This window comes from Phaenicophaeus curvirostris, chromosome 3, assembly GCF_032191515.1.
Source record: "Phaenicophaeus curvirostris isolate KB17595 chromosome 3, BPBGC_Pcur_1.0, whole genome shotgun sequence".
NCBI lineage: Eukaryota > Metazoa > Chordata > Aves > Cuculiformes > Cuculidae > Phaenicophaeus > Phaenicophaeus curvirostris.
The window spans coordinates 63,895,843-63,921,807 of NC_091394.1; the positions used below are offsets into that span (position 1 = coordinate 63,895,843).

General features: G+C 38.3%; 1 protein-coding gene across 3 annotated transcripts in view; it reads left to right on the top strand.

Moving 5' to 3' along the window:
* The window catches only part of C3H8orf34 (chromosome 3 C8orf34 homolog), a 180,969-nt gene that overhangs the window by 56,758 nt on the left and 98,246 nt on the right, over positions 1-25,965 (top strand). For all 3 annotated transcript variants that reach the window (XM_069854217.1, XM_069854214.1, XM_069854216.1), the window contains exons 6-7: positions 4,276-4,445; positions 9,218-9,384. In XM_069854217.1, the coding sequence (XP_069710318.1) occupies positions 4,276-4,445; positions 9,218-9,384 (337 nt within the window). The remainder of the gene's footprint in view (positions 1-4,275; positions 4,446-9,217; positions 9,385-25,965) is intronic.

Below are 25,965 nucleotides of genomic sequence, written 5' to 3' on the forward strand. Positions count from 1 at the left end.
AGCAAGGAAGCTGATGAAGGGGCTGGAGAACAAGTCTTACGAGGAACAGCTGAGAGAGCTGGTGTTGGTTAGCCTGCACAAGAGGAGGCTGAGGGGAGACCTTACTGCTCTCTACAACTACCTGAAAGGAGGTTGTGGAGAGGAGGGAGTTGGCCACTTCTCCCAAATGACAGGGGACAAGACAAGGGGGAATGGCCTCAAGCTCTGCCAGGTGAGGTTCAGGCTTGACATTAGGAAAATATTTTTTATGGAAAGGGTCATTGGGCACTGGAACAGGCTTCCCAGGGAGGTGGTTGAGTCACCTTCCCTGGAAGTGTTTAAAGGACGGATGGATGAGGTGCTGAGGGGCATGGTTTAGTGATTGATAGGAATGATTGGACTTGATGATCCCATGGGTCTTTTCCAACCTAGTGATTCTGTTATTCTGTGAAAACACAGGCAGACAAGGTCAGTCAAAATGGAAGCTTTCAGTTTGACATAGCCTAATAAAATTTCAGAGACCACTGATGTTACTGCAAAACAAAAAAATCCTAAGATTACTGAAATTAAGACAGATTTATGGCTGAGTCCCTCCTTTTTAATCTCATTTATTTCAGACTTGTGGAGTTTGGTGTTCAGTCTCTTTTGATGATTCAGCCTGTGTCTCTAGGCCGTGAAAGCTATGTAAACTCAGCAACAGCCACTGCTTGTGTTAGGAAAGAAAATGAGAAGAGATGCCTTGTGACTCACAGATTTTAAGGCTAAAGTGCTGAGTTAATAAAATACAAATTTCAGAATTGACTCACTCTCCTTATCACTGCACAGAAACTATGCGTGAAAGTGTGGTTTCTAAAGCTTCTGAATAATATGAAGAATTTATGTACATGGATAAAGAAGTAGGCTTAGGATGTTAGCCTTCCAATGAAATTCACAGGGTTCTAGTTTGGTTAAAAAATTATAGAGGAAAAATTCACTGAATTCGCTTTGAGTTTCGGGGTTTTTCCTAAGTCTGTTAGGACACTTCCTGGGGAAGTGGAAGATCAGATTCATGCAGAGGTATAGACTAGCCATTCTACTGAAGCTCTGGTGTCCTATGTGGATGCTCTGACCATGGGGCTACTGATGATACACCTCCTCTAGGATTTCCTGCTGCTGGAAGACCCTACTTGTATTTATGTCACAAAATAAACTGATGCATGTTGCACTGTAGCGTGTCTGCACTGTGGGATCCATTAATGCAGAATATAACCAGGATGCTACAATGCAGGAATAGATTTAAAACAGGTTTATGTGATAGTACCCATTTCAGCAATATTTCTGAACCAGACCATGCAAAAATAAGGAATCACACCCTTTACTTCTTGCCTGAATTGAAGACAGACTAAAATAATGTCATTCTAAAGGAATTTGGAAAGAGGCAGGGAAAGGATTATTCATCTTCTGGCTTTTGATTTGCTAAAGAATACTTAAGGAATGTTTCTTAAGCTTCTCTTCAATTTTTACTGCAAATACCAACACTAGGAATATTTTCTTTTTTGACAGATGAGATTTTCTCGTAATTCCAGTATTCCATGGACTGGTGCTTTACTTAAGCTTCATGTAGTGGAGCTCTCACAGGTAGCATGAGACCTGTCATATCATTGTGGAATTTGTCCAGACTTCCCAACAATATCTTTCAGTCACTTTCTACATTAATTAAGGGAGACAGATAAGCATTAGAAATCCAGAATCAGACTTGAGTGAAGATGGACTAATAATTCATAACACTTTGATTCTCAAGGTTAATATTAAAACATTTTTTTTCTATGCTGTCTAAGGTGTAATTTCTCCTTACATGTAGTATTTCTACAATGAACACAGGTTATGATTAATAGAGTAGAGGAAACAAATACTCTAAGGAATAAAAATAAACATATTTCTGCTCACCCATAAGTATTTCTCCCTGTGGAGGTTCCTACAAAATCCATATGAGAAATTAGAAATACTGAGCTTTGTAAACTATGCTTAAATGAATGGATGCACAAACATTGTGCTTCCTGGTTACAGACTGCAACCTCATCTCAGCCCAGCCTGAAGATGAAATTCAGCTGTCCCTCAGTCTTTTCCTTCTTCTTCAGGTCTCCATAGAGAGTGGAGTCAAGTTGGTAGCCACTGATGTATATAAAAAGTGGATGGCACCTGGACTAGACAGTAAATGATCCTCTACGTTCATTTACTGCATATTTAAATGCTTACCTGTCCTGAAAATATTTCTGTGTACACTAATGTCACTGTCAATCTTTTCTGTTATTTATGGGGAAATATGAATTGGAAATCAGTTAAGATTCTAATGTTTATATAAATAAAAACCCCAAACCTATGAACATTTGTTTGAGAACAGAATACTCCATCTGAATTTATTGAAGATTTGAAATAAGGTGCCAAGTAAACATCGTGGTGCTCTCAATAGAGCTGTCTCTGATTCTCCATTTACTGTTTTCACTGTGGCTGCTTATATAGTTGAAAGGAGGAAAATAAACTAGGTCACTGAAACTGTGGTATACTAATGTAACAACATTAAAAGGAAAGAAAGGTAATCAAGTGAAGCAAAGCATGACTATGTAATGTAAATTACATTTCTATTAAGTAGAGTATGGAAGTGCTACTTTAATCCCTAAAATGTCTAAAAAAGGAATCAGCATATCAAAGTTGGACACAGCATTCATAGTTTACTTATTCATCTGCTCCTCATGCAGTGTACAGTGTTAGGAAAAAACTCATGGTACTGATAAAATGGCAAATTTTTAGGTGCTTTTCATTTAAGGGGGTGAAATCCTTTTAGCAGGATTAACAATGCAAGTTGCTGCAAGTTTAAGTAGCTCCAGGAACCTTTTTTTATTAATCATTAGAACTTACTCTAGGAAGAAAGGGAAGGGAGAAAATGGTTGGAGTAGCAGGAATAAACCTCTAAAGTGGCCAAATGGAACTTAGTTAATAAAACTAATGTAAGCACCTTGTGTAAGGAAGGCATTGTGGGCAGTGGAATGATAGGCAAGTGACCAGAGGCCCCTGTTATCTAGTCTACAGTAGCTGACTATAACACAGTGCCACTCAGATGCAAAAAAATGTGTAACTAAGTGCATAAAAGAAACCTGATGATTAGATATTCTGAAACCTCCGAAGTCATGGTGTTTTTCTCAGTTTTCTCTATTCTGTATTACCTGCATTCTATTTTCAGTGGTCACATCAACTTGCAGAGAACATAGATTTTGTTAAAAGTGAATGAGTGAAGTGAAAGAGAACTCTGAACAGAAATGTAAAGAGTGGAGTGCAGTAATGCACTCACAGGTGTATTGTAGAAAGCAGAAGGAGTGAACAAGGGGGATGAGTCTAATCCAGAACCTAAGTCATATTTGGCTCTGTCAAAATGGAAGCTCTTGGATTTCTCCTGAGCACAATTACAGTGTCTAGCCAGAGCAGGGTAATGATATTAATCTGGAAGTGTTTGCAGAATTTTTATTTGTTTCATTTTGATAGAGACATCTACTTCGAACTGTGCTTTTACCAGATCTATGTCAATGAGGAAGAAACTTGAAAAATGTCACAGCTTTTTCATACAATTTTATTTCCTTGATCTATTTCCTAATGTAATGATGTAAATCATCACTATTATTTTGAGCATTTAAGCTGCATTTTGCTTGCTTGTAATCCTCTCCAGCTATCTTCTTCGAGTAACTGGTTAAAAATATGAGTACAAGTTTCAGAAATGCCTTTTATTGAAATGTTAATACCATTTTCAGAATTGAAAGATACACTATGTAAATCCCAGCAGGGTTATTTTTAAAATGCCAAGTGCAGATATATTTATTAGTTTTGCATTAATTCATAATGCAAATAAGAGTGAGGCTGTTACTCTGTGACAGTCTTTTGGCTGACATGTTCATTCTACAAGTGACCTCATCTGTTACTTAGCAGAACTGAAACACTACTGGTTTTAAGAATTGTGCATTTATGAAATGTATATATTTTTTTCAAGATTATATTCCAGATTTCTACAGTTGCTGTTAAAAAGTAAAAAACAGTGGAGATTTGAGGCATTGGAGTGGGCAGATCTCTCCCAGAATTTCGTTAATGGGAATCTTTTCATTATTCCATGGTTGTTTCTGGGTATTTTCTAGCCCTCTGAAATTATAATGTACTCTACTGTTTTTGTACTTATGTAATGAATAGTTTTGTTTTCTATTTCTTCTTTTCCTGTTGACATGTATGGTTGAGAACAAGCAGTTCAGTATTTCTGTTTTTTTGTTTTCTCTTCAGGACACAACAGGTTTTAACACTCCTCTTCTCAGACCACGTGTGATTGGAGAATGGATTGGCCGTGAAGAGAATGATGCAGACCCGCTGGCTGCTGAGATGCTGCAGCCACCAATACCAAGAAATAAAAACGAGCAGTGGGACAGTGAGGATAGCAGCAGTCCTGGAGGAAGGTGGGATTTTGGTTCTGCCTAGAAATTTTGTAATTTGTAGAGTGGGACTACCTTTGTAACACCTCATTTTTGAGAGCAGAGTGCAAGGCTTTTAAATTCCCATTTCCAAGTGTGGCAGCCTGCACAATAAATGGGAGACAGTAATATGTGACTGGTTTCTTGTCATGCTTTTAGGTGTGATTAACTTCATACTCATCTGCAATCCCACGGTTTAATTCCCATGTATAAAACTAAAGGTATATTGACAAGATTGGGGCCCATTATGTAATAATTTTGTGATGTATGGCTTCGTTCAGCTACTTCAAACCCTTCTGTCTTTCAGCATTTGGTAATAGCTCTTTGTTAATCTTCTTGACGTTTTAGTGATAAATCTGATTTTCTTGTCTAGGGGAAAGAGAGGCAACAGAAATTGTATGCGTGTTATTTTTGACAGGACTTCCTCAATTCATTTTCGGTTCTTCTACTTAGCATCTTCATGTTAATAACAATTCTTTCTCAAGATTATGTTATCTGATGATCTATTGTGCTTGACTGAGGATGGAGAAGTATGTTCATTTGTTAATGTGCTTCAACTACATGGAAGAGATTATCATTTTTACAAGGAATCCATTTTCCGTGATTTAAAGATGACTGTTAATCACAGCAAGTGAAGTGTTCCCAGACTTTCTTTAAAAGGGATATGTGTTTGGGGTTTTTTTTTAAAGTGTAAAGCTTGTGCTCTGCCTCTGTTAATTGGCTTAGACAGCTGCAGTTCTCCCTCAGCTCTTTCTCCTTGGTTATAACTAGTACTTTGACTTCACCAATTCATTTTTCTTCCTGTTCTACGAAGGCAGAAACCCTCTACTTTCCCTTTGGAAAGGTATTCCTTCTCTATGTCCTCCATCTGCCATCTACATTGAAATTCATCTCCCTGTCATAAGGAAACTAGTCTGTCGCTTGTTGTACTCTTACAGGCTGCATTCATTAGCTTACCTCATATGCTGGGAATGTTTGTTACCCACAAGCACTCCTTTCTCCTTTTAATTAGATTATTGTGTGGAAGGCTGCAAGTACTGCTACTGCAAAGAAGTGTCTGCATGTAGTAATGATCCTTTGGCCAGGCACTGGACTGAAACCAACAGAACTCAGTCACTGGGTCTCTACAGTTTAGTTTCTGGGAAACTAATGTAGTCAGCCAGCGGGCCTGCAGCTTAATTGTGAGGGCCTGGGTTTCTTATTCCTTATTCAGCAGTGCAATAAAGACGCTGAATAAAGATCTGTTCCATATTGTAGATCAAATTGAGGATATTGTATCACTTCTCTTAATAGGAAGGAGCAGAAATAAGAATGTCTGTCTGATCTCTAGAATGGAGTGAAGAGGTTTAGTTTGGAGTGAAAAAGATGTTTCAAAGCAGCATATTTTTCTCTTTGTTAGAGGGTGATACAAACTGTGAGAAACTTCACAGCTATAATTAAAAAATGTGATTAATGGCTTTGAGAGTAGTATTTGAGGAGTCTTTTTGAGTATCATGACAAAATCACATTACCTGGTGTATGAACTAAGGAGAATATGGGGTATTTGGTGCCAGGGAAGACTCATGGGATACTGATATCTCTAGTTTTAGGTGCAGCAAGTGCTGAAGACTTGTTGAAAAACATATGTTGTTAAGTAGGAATGTTGATTTTCAGTGGAAATGAATAACTACTAAATTACATGCAGCATATGGATTTACATTTTGATGACTGGTTTTATGTCTGAGTTAATTCTTTGCTTCATTAGCATTTCTCCAACTTTTGTAAGGCATTTATCAAAAGCGTGTTTGCAGTCTTGCAAAATAATCATAGAATTGCAGAACTTTAAGATAGTGGTTATACAGAAATTGATACCACTTGTGTATGAAGTTTAAAAGACTCGTACTGATCAAGATTAATCTGAGTGCTCAATAATAGTTCACTACTAAGAGGCAGTTTCTTAAAGACCTGATTCAGTGTTATGGGGAATTAAAGTACTATTAAGTAGAATTCAGAATTGACAAGCAATGCATGAGACAAATAATAGATAATAATAATAATTTAGTTGTAATGTAGCTTTTACACAGCACATCCAAAAGTAGTGGGAATAGTATGGGTTTTGTGATATTGAATGGAGCTCTCAGAAAAGTGAGTTTGTTATCATCTGTAAAGAATTTTTGGTTACCTCCTCTGTATTTCATTCATCTACTTCATCAATAACGTAGCCTAAAATAAATTACATTTTTACCTGGCAAATGAAAGAGGGAGCAAATTGAAATTAATATTAAATGTTTCAATTATATCTCGTTAAATTTGATTTAGCAACACTTTTAATAAAGCATGACCTTCCATTGATCACTAATTATCAGAATTTATGTGATAAACCTACAAACTCTCAAAACTAATCCTAATCTTTAGTTACAGCATAAGAACAGAAAAGTGATAAATTAATTGTCCTGTTATTTCCAGGTAATGTGTTTTCTTTCACCTATCATTAAACGTAAGGAAATCCAGAGGATTAGGCATTGTCAGATCACTGTTAGAGTATTTGCCATCAGTGTCATGCAACTCCCTCTCTCTGCTTCGTTTTCACAGATCATAGTATAGGGTTTTTCGTGTTCGGTGGAAGGGGGAGTCCTGGATCCTTACACGTCCACAGCCTTCCATAGGGGGCTGAGTAGGCTGTAGAGAACAGCATATGTCTACAGGCACTGGTGTGTTGTTAACATGCCCAATTTCAGTATCGGTCTTTGCAGCATAAAGCAGATCATAGCGAGATCATACTATGTGGTATTTGGGAATCTATGAGTTGCCAGGTTCTTCTGCCTTTGTAACCACAAACCTCACTTTTTCTTCCATTCAGTAGTGGACAGTGAGAAAGAACCACTATTTCCTCCTTAGGAAAAAGAAAAACAAAACCACAAACCATATATTTCTGTGATGATGGGCAACTGAACCACACGTTGTACATCTGAAAGCCAGTTACTTAAAAAGAGGGGGGTGGGGGGTGGAATTGCTTTTGAGCAACTGAAAGGACAAGTTTCACTACTATTTTAACTGGGAAAGATAGTGTAGCCAGACTGAAGTAGCTTTATTAGTGGTGTTTTATCAAACTGATGAAGGGTCACCTTTTTGCCTTTAATGTTCTGTTGCTACATAGGAAAGACTTTGTGACTGGTTTTGTACAGCTCTCTGTTGCTCCTGTAAGGGAGCAAGACAAGGTATTAATATGTGATAGAAACCATGTAAAACTGCTGATGCCAATCCTGCTGGTACCAAGCTCATCTTTCAGAAATTCAAACACTGTGAAAATAGGGTTAAACTAATTTCCAAGTCATGGTTAGTAGTTTTCTGCATGAAAAATTTCCTGGAGAAATTCTGAGAAGAAGCAAGGCTCTTGTGAAACTTCCTCAAGGGATAATGTATGTACACTGTGGGGAATTTAGGTAATTCTTAATATGATGTTTTGGCTTCTTAGAGCCCAAAATTAACTAGAGCTTGCAGAGACCCCATCCATAACCTGATGTTCTAAACTCAAAGCCTGTTCTTCATCCCCATGGTTGCTTGTCTTATTAGTGTTCATCTTTGCAGTGGGAAGTGAGCTATTATTGATTATACTAAATTTCATACATTTACGATAGATCTGCCTTCCTGCAACTGTCTGTATGTCAGTCAGAGGTGTTGCTCATATCCTCATATGAGGCACCAAACTTTGGTCCTATTGTCTTTATCTTGATATTGTAACAGATCAGAAATTGCTAACTGCAGCAAATCCTGCCTTAGACCCTTCTGCTAGCTTCCAGGTATCTGTTACTTAGGTTAGGGACACAAGTCAACAAACCATGAGAAATTCCAGTTCTGGAATCCTCAACATAAGAAGGATGTAGAACTGTTGGAGCGGGTCCAGAGGAGGGCTACAAAGATGATCCAAGGACTGGAGCACCTCCCATATGAGGTTAGGCTGGGAGAGTTGAGGGGTATTCATCCTGGAAAAGTGAAGGCTCCGAGGAGACCTTAGAGCGACCTTCCAGTACCTGAAAGGGCAACAAGAAAGCTGGAGAGGGACTTATTACAATGGCTTGTAGTGATAGGACTAGAGGGAGTGGCTATAAATTGGAGAGGGGGATATTTAGACTAGACATAAGGAGGGTATTCTTCACAATGAGGCTGGTGAGGCACTGAAACACGTTGCCCAGGGAAGCTGTGGCTGCCCCATCCCTGGAGGTGTTCAAGGCCAGGTTGTGTGGGGCCTTGGGCAGCCTGGTCTGGTGGGAGGTGTCCCTGCCCATGGCAGGGGGGTTGGAATTAGTTGACCTTTAAGCTTTTTTCCGACTCAAACCATTCTATGATTCATTCTATGATTCCATGAAATATTATAACTATATAGTCCTCAGGCCTGTGTGGTTGACATAACCGTTCAAGAGAGCAGTTCTTTGTTCTCAGCTTTATTGCTGTGCAATCAATACCTTAGCAATAATGTTTAGTAATACACAATCCTGTTGTTCTGTATATGTGGCTTATTTAGACTTGATTAATGCCCATAAAGGCAATGGAAAATTTCCTGTCTTCGTTCAATCAAAACTTTAGGTAGGAACTGAAAACATGAATTGACTTATAACATCCAGTGATCCAGGATGATGATAACCACCTCGTTTATGTGTGATCTGGTGTCATTAACCTTCAGATCTGGAGGACATCATGGGCTGCAGTAATTTGACAAATATGTGACATATTTTATAGGGAGCACCAGTAAGAGAAAGTTGTGTTTTCTTCCCTTACAGCTTAAAAATGGAGCCAAAGACTAAGGGACTAAAACAACAACAGCAGCAACATAAGAAACTGCTGGCTGCCATGCTTTCTCAGGATTCCTTTGATTCTGCTCAAAGCACAGCTCCATCTGTAACCGAAGAAGATATTGACAATGAAGATGATGCAATGGAACTGCTGGGTAACTGCAAAAAATTATGTGCATTTTCTGATATTTTTTAAATCATAGTATAATCTGAAAAATGTAATATACTATCAAATATAGATTAGATTGAATCTCTTCCCTGGGTTTGAAGCTGAAGTATCCAGCAGCTATGTCAAGGTTCACAGCGTTTAACTTGTAACTTGCAGGAGTGAGTATAATGAAGACTGTCACTGTGTGTGAATAAACTGCTAGCTGCATGAAATATCAAATGCTTCAGGTGCTTAAAGTAATAAATTTGATTTCTTACAGAAATCATTTACAGGTTCTGCTTGGAGAATGTATTTATGTACAAGGAGCAGAATCAGCTTCACTGGCTTTCATCTGGTTCTTCTTTTCCTTAGCTGTATCACAGTTATAAATACAGTGGGTTTTATTTGAGACTTGGCAGCTACAAATAGCTTACACAATGTATATTTGTAAACTCTGCAGAGAATTTATTGTAATTTTCCAGTAGACTGTATTATATGTTAAATTGCACTCTAGCATGCTCCATGTTCACTACTTCCTCCTTTTTCTAGTATTACTAGTTGTGAAGGAGGGAAATTGTTGAAAGAAGATAGTTAATAGTCTGTAATTTTTAAAAGCTTCAATATAAGACACCTAAAAGCTTGTTGTGGATTTCAAATTTTTCTTCCTGAATTTTGCTTTATAGAACTTTATGTAGGATCAAAGCATGGGGAATACACAATTTCAGGATAGGTCAGCATTCTTACATTTACAAATTCTATCAGAAATTATTTGTTTCAAGTTGGACCTTAATCTAAGAATCAGAGAAACGTGTAGTTTCTGTTATATTTCTGTTGCTTCCTTAGTAGAGTCTTCATAGAACCACAGAACAGTTGAGTTTGGAGGGGGCTGCTGGAGATATCTAGTCCAACCTCTTGCTCAAAAGAAAATAATTTTTTGTTATGCTTAAATATTTGTGAATTAATACATATTTTCTTTTTTCAGTAGTTTTAATTTTGATGCATGCATTTGTTTTTACAGAAAAGAAGATACAGTGAGCTTTGTCACTCAGGTGTCACAGTGGGTCAATTGGTTCTTTGTGTTTGAAGGAAGTCACAATGTTTGTGAGTGTAGGCTTGCAGTCTTCATGGAACCAGTTCGTATTTCCAGAACTAATCGTGGATTCCAGTGAAGGCCTTAATTAGTCTGTAGCTGCGTTATCTCCCTATTTCCTCCTGCAGTTTGCAGATCTTTCCAACTTTATCAGTGAGACAGAAAAAGAAAGCTGAATGGGTGTCTTGTGCTGACATAAACCACAGGACTCTTAAACTAGTATTCTGTGGCACCTGGAAATTGCAGTAGGTAAGTGTATGTGTGTGATGTTATTGACCTCATTATGTATCGCATACAGAATAGAAGCTTTTGTTAACTTCTGTGGAGATAGTGAGGAAAAGGTATCCAATAGATGTGTATGTCTTTCCTTCTGGACATTTGAATCCTTCAAGTTATCCAGAACCACAAAGGCGCTATAAAGGAAATTTTATTTTCTAGTGGCTTGATGTTTGGGCAGAATATTATCTGTGTACAAACAACTGTTTTGTTTTTTTCAGCAAGAACTCGATTATAGGAGTCCATTCTGGTTTTATGCCATGCAAAACCTGGAACATTTTTCTATCATACATTTCATTGAAACTCACAAAGTTTACACAAAATCAACTTAAACCTTGGAGAAGTTGCAAACAGGACCTCTGGTTTTAGTAGAGTGTTATATAAGTGATTCTGAGGTTCTGAAGCACAGTCGTGGCATATTTGATGAATAGATGTATTATAATATAGCCATGTTATGGTAACTACCACTGATAGGAAGTTCAATATGTAAGTCTTGGTCTTTAAAGTGCTGTGTTTCTGAAAGACTGGCTTTTATTTTAACTCTCATTTTGCAATTTGCTGACAGTATGTGGTTTGCATTTGATATAACGGTTAGGTTACATCCTGCAGAATTGCTTGGAACTTGAGGATATGGCAAAGTGTTACTCAGGAAATGTATTTTGTTTTCTTTTGAGGGTTACATAAAGAACTTGAGTTTCTGTTGGCAAACATAGGTATTTTTCATTGCTGTAGTTTCCAGATCAGTTGGAATGATACTAGGATTGATTTTTTTTGTTATGTTCTACATTAGCCTATTAACTGCTTTGATGGTTTTCACACTGCCTGTATGCAGTATAACTAATTTCACATTGTGGCTTTCTGCCATCACTAAATTGCAAAGCATTGTTGCGTATAGCTACTTGTTCTCTTTAGAGTTCAGTATTTGGTGCTTATTCAGCCCTTTCTTAAAAAATTACAAAAAATCACACCCCTAAGTCTGGATTCTGGGGAAACAAATTCTACTATTTACAGCAGATGATTTTACTGTGTACGAAACTTACAATGTAGGGTTTTGCAGAACAGAGACTTCAGTCTTCATGTGTGTTTAAGAGAATATTTTTCAGAGTTTGGTTGATTTATTTAAAAACATGAAACTGGCTGTTGGTATATTTTTGTTAAAAAAAACCTTTGTACTCACATCAAAATTGTCAATGAAGGTTTAGCTAGAATGAAACATTCCAAATAGAGGAAACAATTAAGGTGTTACACTTCTGAAGAATCAATTTTTTTAAAAAAAAGGTATGTGTAAAAATAAGAAAGAAGATTAATGGGGCTTCATTCTGTTTTCAGTTGTCACTCTTTATAACATATATATATATAACATATATAACATAAGATGCCTAGGAAGACTGTTAAAACAGTGGTAACTTTCTAAATATGTTCAGTTATGAAGATGACTGAAATAGATGACTGACAGATAACATTGTAGTGGAAAGGATTCTCCTGATTTTTAGGAGCTGAGAACTGTAACTATAAAATCGCTTCTTTTTGTAAATGTAAAAGGGTAATGCAGTTGCAGTCTCTGACTGAAAATGATATCAAAAGGCTTGTTTTGTATGTATTCTAAATCTAATCAGGGGGTGAAGTTAGTTCTTTGTGAAACCCTGCAGTCCTTTTTGGAATTCCATGGCATTTATTCTGTCTCTCGCATTTGGCTGAAGTCCACTGAGACTTTGAAATTATGTTATTTCCTCAGTATCTCACTGATGTCCATTGGAGAGGTCTGAACTGTATTTTCCCTTAACTGTATTTTCCCTTAAGTTGCTGGGAATATGGATTGAACAATCACCAAAGCATGACTGATTTGGTTTTTAAAAAATCAATTGTTTGATTAAATGTAAGAATATCGTTGTTTGAATGCGTTGCTGTGCATAAGCATACACATGGTAAAAGCATAAAGTTTTTTGTTGCACATATGGACTTGAACATACATTCTTGAGCTTTTTATAAGTAAAGAAGATGAAATTCGCAATATTGATATTCAGTCATAATGCTCAATCACCTCTTTTCTTGTTTTCCAATCTTTATGCATGCTCACGGTATTAAATACATTACCATATGTTAACACATGCTATACAATAGTCAATTATGAATCAGCACTCCAAAGATAAGTGTACTCAGGAAGCTCACACACATGTGGCTGAGGTGAAAAGATAATTGAAGTCCATTTCCTGTAGGTACATTAACACATATGCTAATCTCTATGATTCTGAAAACCCTTCATGATTTTAATGCAAATAATCATATATCTGAGCTGAATTTAAGTGTTTGCAGCTTCAGGACTTGTGATACCATCTTGGTTTTTCTTCAGAGCTTGTTTCACAGTAACAGTGGGGGTTTTTCTCACAATCTTAAGTGAAAGTTCAGTGATTTGTGCCTCATGTTTATTATATGTCATTTTTGCTATGCAATAACAAACCAGAATCTTTAAAGATATAAATGCAGTTTAAGTAGCAATATATCTTTTAACTATTACTATCAGGAGATACCTGATGTCTTCTGTTTGTTTTAATAACTATTCTTCTAATCTTTAGAATTTCTTTTTTCCTCAAAAGCTTTCCAAATGTTAATTACTTAATCATTGTAACACCCCTGAAAGACTGGCTGGTGATATATTTACATTTTGTAATAGAAGGAGATAAAGAGAATTTAGTTGAGATCACCTTTGCTTGTAGGATGAGACAATAGCGCAGTGTCTGGTAGTCTACCCCTTATGTAGTCTATGCTTTTCTAATAAGTCTCTGTGTGCTATAATTGAAAGGGTGTCCAATCTGCAGTGCTTTCAGTACATTTCGTCTGGTTCAACGGACATTCCTGATTCCTCTGTTTCCTAGAGGTCTTTAGCAACATGCAGGAAACAGACTCTAGACCTGATAAATTGACCTAATATTAGCAGGAGGTTGTTCATTGTCTCTGGATGGGACAAAGACTTCTCCTCCATTATGTGGCTAGAATGTATCATTTGCCAGAAGAGAGGCCACAAGGCCCTGGGAAAGACGGTATGTGAGTTGCAGTGCATCTTTGAAACAGTTTTCTGGCCCGCAGCCTGTTTTATTGGGTTTAAGGAAAATGATTTTATGGAAGAAAGCTGTGTGAACTTTTCATCATGTCCCCTTTTGCTGACTCTTCTTCTTTGGAAGCCATTGGGAAATCAGCAACATTACCAGTGAGTGTGGGCTGTGTGGTGCATGTGCAGGAGCTGGCACCACTGGGAGACAATTGGCCTCTTCTGCATGCAGAGCCTGGCTGTAATGTACATTATGAAGTTTTCATTGACAGATGTAATGCACTGGTAAAAATGACTGTTACCGATCTCCGTGAGAAGCACACTCAGACTTTATAAGGTGTGGTTTTAAATACCTTTTTGAGTTGGAAAAAGAAGATAGTGTATATAATCTTACATCTCTTCAGATACTGAGAACCCTAAGTTGCGCAACATTAGACACGACTCTAGTCATGGCACAGTACAGTGCACAGACCTTGCTGTGCTAAGTTTCACCTGCATTACAGTCCTTAGAATACTTTAGTTTAATTTTTCTTGTAAGTAAAGAATTTAATTCAGCATTGTTACTGTCAAGCACAAAGATGTTCACATGAAAACGTGGTAATTTGGTTTTAAGATGAGAACACGTAGGTGGTGTGATTGCAAAATGCCAAGTGGGAGCTGACTACAGGCTCCTCCAATATGATTAGCAGGCTAATGTCATCCTGTGGCCAAGTGATATGTGTAGTACAGCACAGACCTGCACCTGCCCAGGTCAGTGGTGTACATCATGAATTCCACGTTATACAATAGTGCTCAGGTTTGGGTCACCAGAAAGCAGGAGCCAGCAGTGTGCCCAGGTGGACAACAAGGCCAAAGGAATCCTGCCCTGCTTCAGGATAGTGTGATCACCAGGACTAGGGGAGTGATCCTTCTCTGGCACTTGGCGCTGGTGAGGCTGCACCTCAAAAACTGTCTTAAGTTTTAGGCACCTCACTCCAAGAAGTACATGGAGATGCTGGTGTCCAGAGAAGGGCAACAAAGCTGGTGAAGGGTTTAGAGCACAAGCTTTATATAAGAGGAGCAGCTGAGGGAGCTGGAATCATTTAGTCTGGAGAAAAGGAGACTGAGGGGAGACCTTATTGCTGTCTACAACTACTGAAAAGGAATTTTCTAGTGAGGTGGGGCTGGTCTCTTCCTCCTGGTAACAAGTGATACGAACAAGGGGAAATGGCCTCAAGATGTACCAGGGGAGATTTAGGTTGGCTATTAGGGTGGATTTCTTTACTGAAAGCATTGTCAGGCATTGGAACAGGCTGCCCAGGGAGATTGTTGAGTCACCATCCCTGGGGGTATTTAAAAAGATGAGCAGATGTCACACCTGGGGACATTGTCTAGTGGCAAACTTAGCAGGGCTGGATTGATGGTTGGACTTAGTGATCTTAAAGGTATTTTGTAACTGAAACCATTCTATGATTCTACTATTCTAAGTTTTCTGTTTCCTTCAAATTTCAACAGCTGGAAAAAGGAGGCATGCTCTCTATGTCACAGAGAAAGGAAAAAAAAGCACTGGTTTATTGGATTTTTTTGACTTACGTTTCCACCCAAAATGTGTAAAACATTTGCATACTTTTGTGTTTCTTGATGGGTTATTACTGGAGCACAAAAAAGAATTGTATTATGTGAAGCAGGCTTAGCATATGAACACTCATGACATCAGTGCTGTCTGGATGATATGACTGGTATGAATGAACAATCTTAAGCTTTACTTTTGTGAGATGTAATTGAGTTTCTAAGTGATAGGTATTTGACATTTGGTTGGTGTTTCTTTAGAGTCTGATGTGGAAGATATAGTTCATCTCAATTTGAATAGAACTATTTGATTCTAGGAAAAAACACCAATAAATGCAATTTACTGTTACCAGAGTTTCTAAAAGGTCTGATCTTCAGTCTTCTGTTTATCTTCCATTTATCTTCAGTCTCCTTCTATCTGGCGATTTCTGGTAATCTTGATTACCAGATATTTGAAAACTGTAAGATTTAGATTTTCGGTAGGGAATGAAGAGTTGAAGGCAAAAGTTCCAAAAGAAGTTTTTCTCTCTTTGTGAGTTGACTCCAGCAAGGAGCTAAGGACCACGGAGCCCCTCACTTATTCACTGCCCCACAGTAGTATGAGGAAGAGAATAGAAAGACCAAAAGTGACAAAACTCACAGGTTAAGATAAAGGTAGTTTAATAATTGAAAGGAAGGAGAAGAAGAAAGAAAGAGGGAAAAAGAAGAAAGAATTAAACCGTAGTTGGAAAAAAAAACCAAACCACCCCCAGTTTTTGTTGCTGACCATGACATTATGTAGCCTGTAAATATCCCTTTGGTAAGTTCAGGTGAGCTATCCTAGCTGTGTCCACTTGCCTTTTACCCACTCTCTGTGGGGCAGAGTGAGAAACAGAGAAAGCCTTGACTCTATGCAAGCACTGTTCAGCAATAGCTGTAATAGGTGTAATAGGTATGTTATCAACACTCTTTTAGTCACAAAACTAAAACACAGCACCACGTGGTCTGCAATGAAGAAAATTACTCCTATCCCAGCCAGGCTCAAGGCATTCCTTTAACGTATTTATTCCAAGTCATTACTGTCTTTTTGAAGACTGAGAGATTGTATTGACATGATGGAAGGTTTTTTCTTCTCTTTCTGGCATCTCCACGGGCACAGTTCTCATTTCTTTTAGATAATGTCTCCGCTTCTCCTCCTGAGGGAGTTTGATCTGTGTACAGTTAGATCTCTTGCAACTGTTCCCCAGTTTTATGTTGCCTTTAAGTTACATCTGATTCTGTTCTCTCCGTGGGTGTTTTAGAGCATAATTGTGAACTCCAGAATATCTTTCATACTTGCCCTGTGTCACTTGTATTCTTTGCTTCTTAATTAGTCTTTGCTGTGGACAAAGACCTTAGCATCACTGAGAAGTGACCATAATTGTCACAGAGGGTACAGTTTCAAAGTGGTGGTATCTAGCTGGGATTCTTATGCTACTGCGTAAGCGTACTGTAAGTGGTAGACTGTAAAATCTATAGAGCTCAGTAGAAAGCATGATGGTTATTATTGGTCTTCTGTGGATTTAGATAAACGCTCTTTCCTTCAGGAGGTTGTATTTGCATTAACTTCTCCTTTCTCTCACTATTCTCTTTTAACAGATATATTATGTTAATTTTTTATGTAATTGGATATGTGGGGTTTACCTGGAGGGATCCATGTGCAGGATCTGATCTTGAGAATGTGTAATAAGTATTAAGGTCCAGTGGAAGGAGTGAGGGGAAAAGAGCAGCAAAGAAACGTCTAAGGTTGTGAAAAAGGGATTTTCTGTTTTAAAAATGTGCAATTATGTATAACTTGTATTTTTATCTTCGGGCTACAGGGATTAGCTTGTTCTAACTCTGGTAAGGCTCATTAAATCTTTATTCTTTTTTCAGCTTTTAGTGCAACGCATGAATTGTTTTGCTGTGCCTTAAACAACTAAGAAAGCAAATCCTGATCATTTTTATGCAAATGTACTATAGAAATAATGCCAGGATTGCTAAATCTGGTGGAGTAATTATTTTTATAAAACAGCTAAGGTGAGAAATAGCCTCAGAAAGTATTATTTTATGGATTTTCACTGAAATTTTAACTACAACATTACTGCGTACTGTCATTGGTATTTTTTCCAGATTCCTTGATCTGTAGTTCTAGAAAGAAGCCATAAACTTGAAATCTACAATTAATCTACTACTAATCTTAAAGCAATGCTCCCATGCATTATACTTGTCACTCACACCTGTGTAGAAAGTCTTACCAAATTATGTATTCCATTTTTTTTCTTTCTGCCAATAAAGTCACTGAAGCAAGAGAGATGCACAGGTTTATTTTATGTCATTCATGGAGTTCATTGATTTCAGTTCATCTTGTGGTCCTGTGTTAAAAGACAGAAACATCAGTGAAAATCTTTACGTTCATATGAGTTTAAGCAAAGATTTAAATGATTCTTCAAAGAAGCAGGGATTTAACATTTCAAGTCTTAAAATAATGGAATCCTGCTTGTGAATTTTACTGTCAGTATTGGTATAGGTGTTTGATGTTTACATAGAATTTTTAGACTCACAATAACTTCTAAAAGGCTTATTAAGTTCTATAGTTTGATGAAGATGGTGTTTTTAAGGTTAGAATAAATTATGAATTGGTCACTTATTGCAACATTTGTGTGGTTATTTCTGATTTGATAAGCATAAAATAGGTTGAAACTGAACTTGATTGTGTTTCATAATCCTGAAGGGAAAACAGACAAAAAATAAATTATTCTATCTGAGATTCTCTCATGCTGAAATGAGTTACATGAGCCAATAAAAAGCTTCAAAAGAATGATTAATTTTCAAGAAATAGATGTGTACTGTATATCATGATGTACAAGAGCCAAAAATGTCATTTGTTTACAGTTCACCCAAGGAACCAAAGCTTATTTTAAGCTTACACCTAAAGAATTGAGCAGGGATGCTGTGTAATCCTAGTCTCCTGACTGTCCAGATTAGAGACATAAATGTCTGTACTAACATGGCCTTTTTATAGCTGGTATTTTTTCTAAAGGAAGGCAAGGTTACACAGCATCATGGTATGTATCATTCATTATGATGTGATCATAGAATAGTTAGGGTTGGACGGGACCTTAAAGATCATCCAGCTCCAGCCCCCTGCCATGGGCAGGGACACCTCCCACCAGATCAGGCTGCCCAAGGCCCCATCCAATCTGGCCTTAAACACCTCCAGGATGGGGCAGCCACAGCTTCCCTTGGCAACCTGTTCCAGCACCTCACCACTCTCATGGTGAAGAAATTCTTCCTTGTATCAAGCCTAAATCTGCCCCTCTCCAGTTTATACCCATTCCCCGTTGTCCTATCACCACAAGCCTTTATGAATAGTCCCTCTCCAGGTTTCTTGTAGGCCCCTTTCAGGTACTGGGAGGTCGCTATAAGATCTCCTCAAAGCCTTCTCTTCCCCAGGCTGAAGAAGCCCAATGCTCTCAGCCTGTCCTTGTATGGGAGGTGCTCCAGCCCTCTGATCATTTTTGTAGTCCTCCTCTGGACCAGTTCCAACAGTGCTATATCCTTCTTACACTGAGGATTCCAGAACTGGACACAATACTCCAAATGAGATCTCACAAGAGAGGAATAGAGGGGCAGAATCACCTCCCTCGACCTGCTGGCCATACTTCTTTTGACGCAGCCCAGGATACAGTTGGCCATCTGGGCTGCGAGCATGGATAGCCAGCTTATGCCAAGCTTCTCATCGACCAGCACCATCAAGTCCTTCTCTGCAGGGCTGGTCTCAATCACATCATCCCCCATCCTGTACTGAAATCATGGATTGCCCCAACTCAGGTGTAGGACTTTGCACTTGGCCTTGTTGAACCTCATGAGGTTCTCAAATGACATTGATCCCAGTATCATGGGATAAGGCTGACACGCTTTTACACTTGTAAATGCTTGCAGTTTTGGCATGTAATGGCTGTGGAGACACATAGGTTCCTTTAGAGAATCATAGAATCCCTAGTTTGGCAAAGACCTTTGAGACCATCAAGTCCAAATGTACCTATCTACTACTAAATCATATCCCTAAGCACTTCATCTATTCATCTTTTAAATACCTCCAGGGATGGTGACTCAGTCACCTCCTGTGGGCAGCCTATTCCAGTGCTTGACAACCCTTTCAGTGAAGAAGTTTTTCCTAATGTCCTATCTGAACCTCCCCTGGTGCAGCTTAAGGCCATTCCCTCTCATCCTGTCACCTATCGCTTGGGCAAATAAACTAACACCTGTCTCTCTACAACCTCTTTCAGGTAGTTGTAGACAGTGATAAGGTCTCTCCTTGTCCTCCTCTTCTCTAGCATAAACAACCCCAGTTCCTTCAGCCGCTCCATGTAAGACTTGTTCTCTATCCCCTTCACCAGCTTCGTTGCCCTTCTGCGGATGTGTTCCAGCACCATAGCCAGGTGCTGGTTATTTTGAGTCAGGACGCTATGCTAGCTGCTCCTCAGGTCTGATCCAACATAAATACTTCATGTACCTTGGTGTCTCCCATAATTTGAAGAGGTATAATGTGAACCTATATATTTGAGGACTGCATGCTGTATAATTTTCATCCTTTCTTGAAAACTTAGTGGTGGAAAATGGCCAAGAATTTTCAATAAATGGTCATTATTTTTCCAGAATAGAAGAGCTGGGATAGGAAAAATTATATATCTAATACGTATTTTTTGCATATGTGAGAAGGGCAGGGTAAGGACTTCAACTTCCCTTGTCTTTACATACTTAGTGATTGTCTTTAGCATCACATATCCTGCTTTGCTATGTGCTTTGTGGCTCTTTGAATAAGGCCAGACGTTCCATAGCATATTTTGGGTTTTTTTTTTCTGAATAAAAGCATATTTTATTGGAAAAATATCACATGAGTTGGACTAGGGAACTACCTAAGTAACATGTTCAGTAGTAAGTTCGCATGCTCCTTGTATATAGAAGGTAAACGGCTGCTTTACTGTGTTAAACAAGGGCTTAAATGTACAAGGTTACTGGAGTTAGAACAATAGGTTACTAGAGCCAGGGTAAACAAGGTAAAACTGATTACTGATTTTTTCTTTATAAGAATTGTGGGGCTTCAGTTGAAATTGCCTGTAGAAAAATTCAGAACAAATAAAAGGACTATATATTTTAATGTATTTTGCAGTTAATCTCTGGATTTATTTGCTAATGGTGTTGTGGATGCCAAAAATTTACATATGATGAAGATTAGCTGGGCAGATTGATGGAAGAAAAATACATCAAGGGCTGGAAGATATAGATACTACCTCTGCTTAGAAAGACTCTGGCCATGAATCACCTGGGGCTAAAGGATTATGCTTGTAAATTATTATTAGCTACTTGCCCTGTCCTTGAGCTCAACCCTAGAAATGGGATAACCCTAGGATCCTGGATAAATGGATGTCCAAATTTCTAAGTACTTAGGTTAGTTTATACATACCGCTGGGGAATCCTTCAGTGGCAATATATAAAGAAATCCAGAAACTGATAGAATTTATTTCATACCTGGATCTGTTTTATTGAGGCCACTGGCTCCAGTACTAGTAATCTGCAATAATGTCTGTATCTACTTAATCTTAGTTTACACTGCAGCTCAAAATATTAATGTCAGGGTGCAGAAGCTGGTTAGGGAGATGTGCCTCACTTGATTGACTAGACTGTGTGCTAAAATGCTGCCAGTTCCTCAGCAATCTCATTCTCTTTTTGGAGCATGCAGGGAAAGGAAGCGTGAAACAGTCAGTTATAATACACCTGTCAAACTCATACTTTGGTAAGAAATGACAGGATTTCTTCATTTGGATACTTAGAAGGCAGCAATGGAACTGTGTGAGCTCTGGTGAGTCTTCCTTATTACTGAGTTGTACACAGGTTTGAAATCACTGCCTTCGTGGTAGGAGAATAGGACTGATGCTGAGTTATCAGGATAATTTAGGGAAATGGAAGCAGACCGAGAGGTAGTACGATTACCTGATTTCCTAAATATTACATGCCAACTTATGATGCTTTTTATAGTATCGGACAGAATATGATGCATGTAACAGCACAAAGAACTGAAGCAAGATGAACCAAGACAAAATCATGAATGCGATTCTTCAAAATTTGCTTGTCTGTCTTTCTTTCTAAACTGGAGTTTGTTGAGAGGAAGGTATTGGAAATCCCTGTAGAAAAATCTGATTCCATTGTAACTCACTGCACTATACCAGAGCAACTTTTCAAAAAATTCATATTATGTTTTTCTGATATATATACACATTACTTGGTCAAGCCTTTCCAATTGCTGAAACTGTAATTTAATGCTACTTATATGAAATATTTTTAATTTACATTATATAGTGCATGTAGATGGTTTAGGTTCTGGTGCAGTTAGTGGGAAGTTTGTGAAATTTCTGAAGTGAAGTATTAGTTGAATCTTATGCATCCAAAACTAAGGAAATAATATTGTATATACAGAATATTATGACCATCTTACTTTCTTATATAAGTATTATGATTAAAACCTTGTTAGGTATTATTTCCCAATAGTTTATACTGTATTTGCTTCATTGTTCTGTTTTATTTGGTTTTGATAGTGAGTTTAGCAATATAAATATATTTGAAACATAGATTATTTGAGTTTTATTTCTAAGTAATATTTTAAATTACGTCTTAATTACTCTTTGTTTTGGTGATGTTCAATGATATCAGTGGCTTCTATTAACAGTTAGATTTGAAACTTCTATTTAGCCTGTTTCCCGCCCAAAGCTGATGATGTATGCCAAGTAAAATGATGCCCAGGATGCATTCATAAACCAAATATATAGGTTTTGTTACATTCATAATCTTGTAAACTTTATTTTACATGACAGTGAAATTGTATAGGCATTTGTCACTGCAGGAGCTTACTTCCTTCTCGTGTGGCTCTTTGTTTGGGAGAGATTAGTAACTCTTCAGTATGAGACTGAAGAGCTTCTCCTTCCTCTGCCATTAAAGAAAAGCAAAAGTAGGTAGGAGAAGGTATATTAATGTTATGTTAATGTAGATAAACATCACGTTTTGCCCATTTTTGAAATGGGTAGAAAAGACGACCCTGGGAACTACTGACCTGTCAACCTCAACTCTATGCCTGGGAAGATCATGGAACAGATCCTCCTAGAAGCTGTGCTAAAGCACATGGAGGAAATGGAGGTGATTACTGGCAGCAAGCATGGCTTCACCAAGGGCAAATCCTGTATGACCAACTTAGTGGCTTTCTATGATAGGGTAACTGCAGCAGTAGACACGGGTAAACTGATGGATGTGATCTGTCTGAATTGTTGTAAAGACTTTGATGTGAGCCCCTAAACATCCTCCTATCTGAATTGGAGAGATATGGATTTGATGGGTGAATGGTATGGTGGATGATAAACTGGCTGGATGGTCATATTCAGAGAGTAGTGGTCAATGGCTCAAAGTAGTCTCCATGGTCAATGGAGACCATGGCAAGTGGTGTCACTCAGGGGTCTGTACTGGGACTGGTGCTGTTTAGTATCTTCATCAATGATATCAACAGCGAGATTAAGTGCACCCTCAGCAAGTTTGCAGATGACACCAGGTTGAGTGGTGTAGTTGCCACATCAGAAGAATGGGATGTCATCCAGAGGGACCTGGAAAGGCTGGAGAAGTAGGCTTGTGAGAACCTCATGTGGTTCAACAAGGCCAAGTGCAAAGTCCTACACCTGAGTTGGGGCAATCCATGATTTCAGTACAGGATGGTGGATGATGTGATTGAGACCAGCCCTGCAGAGAAGGCCTTGGTGGTGCTGGTCGATGAGAAGCTTGGCATAAGCTGGCTATCCATGCTCGCAGCCCAGATGGCCAACTGTATCCTGGGCTGCGTCAAAAGAAGTATGGCCAGCAGGTCGAGGGAGGTGATTCTGCCCCTCTATTCCTCTCTTGTGAGATCTCATTTGGAGTATTGTGTCCAGTTCTGGAATCCTCAGTGTAAGAAGGATATAGCACTGTTGGAACTGGTCCAGAGGAGGACTACAAAAATGATCAGAGGGCTGGAGCACCTCCCATACAAGGACAGGCTGAGAGCATTGGGCTTCTTCAGCCTGGGGAAGAGAAGGCTTTGAGGAGATCTTATAGCGACCTCCCAGTACCTGAAAGGGGCCTACAAGAAACCTGGAGAGGGACTATTCATAAAGGCTTGTGGTGATAGGACAACGGGGAATGGGTATAAACTGGAGAGGGGCAGATTTAGGCTTGATACAAGGAAGAATTTCTTCACCATGAGAGTGGTGAGGTGCTGGAACAGGTTGCCAAGGGAAGCTGTGGCTGCCCCATCCTGGAGGTGTTTAAGGCCAGATTGGATGGGGCCTTGGGCAGCCTGATCTGGTGGGAGGTGTCCCTGCCCATGGCAGGGGTTTGGAACTGGATGATTTTTATGGTCCCTTCCAACCCTAACTGTTCTATGATTCTATGATCACTTACATGAGAGCTTCACTTAAGTTGCCGCATGTGAATAGCTTCTGGAAGGGAAGAAAGGGTATTTTGATAAATCATTCTAAGGATTGTCACAGAACTTGAGAATCACAGGAGTGTATCCTAGTCTCAAAAACAGTCGGCTTTTAGGTGACGATCCAAGAAAAGCTCAATCTACCTGTATTGTTGAAATACATAGTGTGAGGCACAAGCAGGTTCGAAGAGTCAGTAGCAGCAGAAATAGTCACTTTTTAATACTTTGCTTTAACTATTTTTTTTTCATCTTTCTCTCTGTGACTCAGTAGATCAGCTGAATTTGTTTCTATTTCAGGTGGAGTATTTAATAGAATTGATCCCAAGTTTGATAGTGTTAGACTGGGGCCATGGGCTGGGATTTTATGCATGACATTACAGTCATGAGAAACCACATATTTAATATATTACTGTCCTTAATGATAAGTAATTCCCTTATTGTTTGTAGCTGGGTAATGCCTTTTCTATATTTACTGTTTAGGGCGTACTCTTAAGGTATTTCCTTGCTGCTAAATCAATGAAATTGTTCTTGTGTTATTATTCCTGCTCTGCCAGTAGGATGGGAAAATTTACGGAATTAAATTAAAATATATTTTTTGAGGGCTGATTCCTGGTCTCTGTTCTTTAAGAAAAAGGACCAAATTTTTTTTGGCTTTTCTCTGGGCAGGAACGGGATTGCTTCTTGCACATTCCATCACTCTGTACATTTTGATTCCAGGATTTTTCCCACCTCATCTACCCCAACTGCTTTTAGTTAAAGGTAAGGTCTTCTGAAAGTTGTGTGGGTAATACTCCATTACCCTTTTGGTGGATTTTTCCATTCTTAAGAGGCAATGCTTTTTATCATTCAAGTTAACTTGGCTTCTCTTTGCAGAGTAGTTGTTTTTCATCTTGCAGAATAATGCAGCACGTTATATTGCATTTTCCAAGATACATAGGCAACAAATCATATGAGTTGGTAATACAGCCATTACCAAAACCAGTACTAAAAATCAGTGCACAATAAATATTAGTGGATTGCGAGGCGGGAAAAAAAGCACTAAAAATCCAACTCTTAATTTCGGCTTGTAGTATTTAGCAATTGGTATAATTTAGTTTAGAGTTGACAGTACCGTTTATTTGTCAGAGAACTAATAGAAGGAACATTTGGAATATATAGATAAACTCTGACAAGTTTCTGAAAGGCAGAAAATGAGTAGGGAATGCTGAATGTAAGTTCATTACTGTGGAAATCAAGTTGAAATCTATATGTAACATTGAACACTTATGATATTAATAACTCCAGAAGTCTGGTCATTTAGTTGTTAGTATGTATTTAGATATTTGGGTTTAGGTTTATAGATTTGCAGTATGGATTTATAAGTATGAGAGAGAATTATGTGGATAATTTTATTGAGGGGAAATAAATGGGTGGTAACGTCTTTGCTCGGACTGTAAAACTATGCCATTTTTTTAGTGTGAGTCCTAGCATAAAGAAGTTGGAGTAGACAAGTAATGTAAAGCACAAGAGAATAAAATTAGAGCTTCAGTAACACGTTTCTCTGCAGCAACGTGGATATTTCAGGTGACTAGTATTCCCATTAGGAACTACGATGAACTAGTACTTAAAACATTTGCTATCTCATGCATGTGTAATATTGTCTGAGGCTAAAATAATGAAATTATAGAGGAAGCATCCATGATTTGGGGAAGAGTATAGTTAGGAGAATGAACCGAAAAACAGCCTTACCTTGCTTTTTCCTCTAGGCTATGAAAAAAACCTCACCATGTCAAAACTTCATGAACAGAAATGTGGGTCAGATGGGAAGCTCAACTTTCCTGATTCCCCACCTGCTGCAGCAGATCTGCCTCCTTTGATGTGATGGGATATAGCAGTTTTGAGGAAAATGATAATATGGAAGCAGAAGTGTTGCCTTTTCCATGGGGAGATTAATTCTGTTCTCACAGCTTGTGTTTTCTTGTAGCTCTTCTGAAAAACAAACAAACAAGCAAACAACAAACAGAAAGAGTTGGAAGTGTGGAGTACTGTACATAATATAAACTGTGGTAGTAAAGGGATTGTGGAAGTTATGGTGTAGGGAATCTAGTAGCTAAGAGCAGATAACATCCCTTTCAAGACTGTCCAG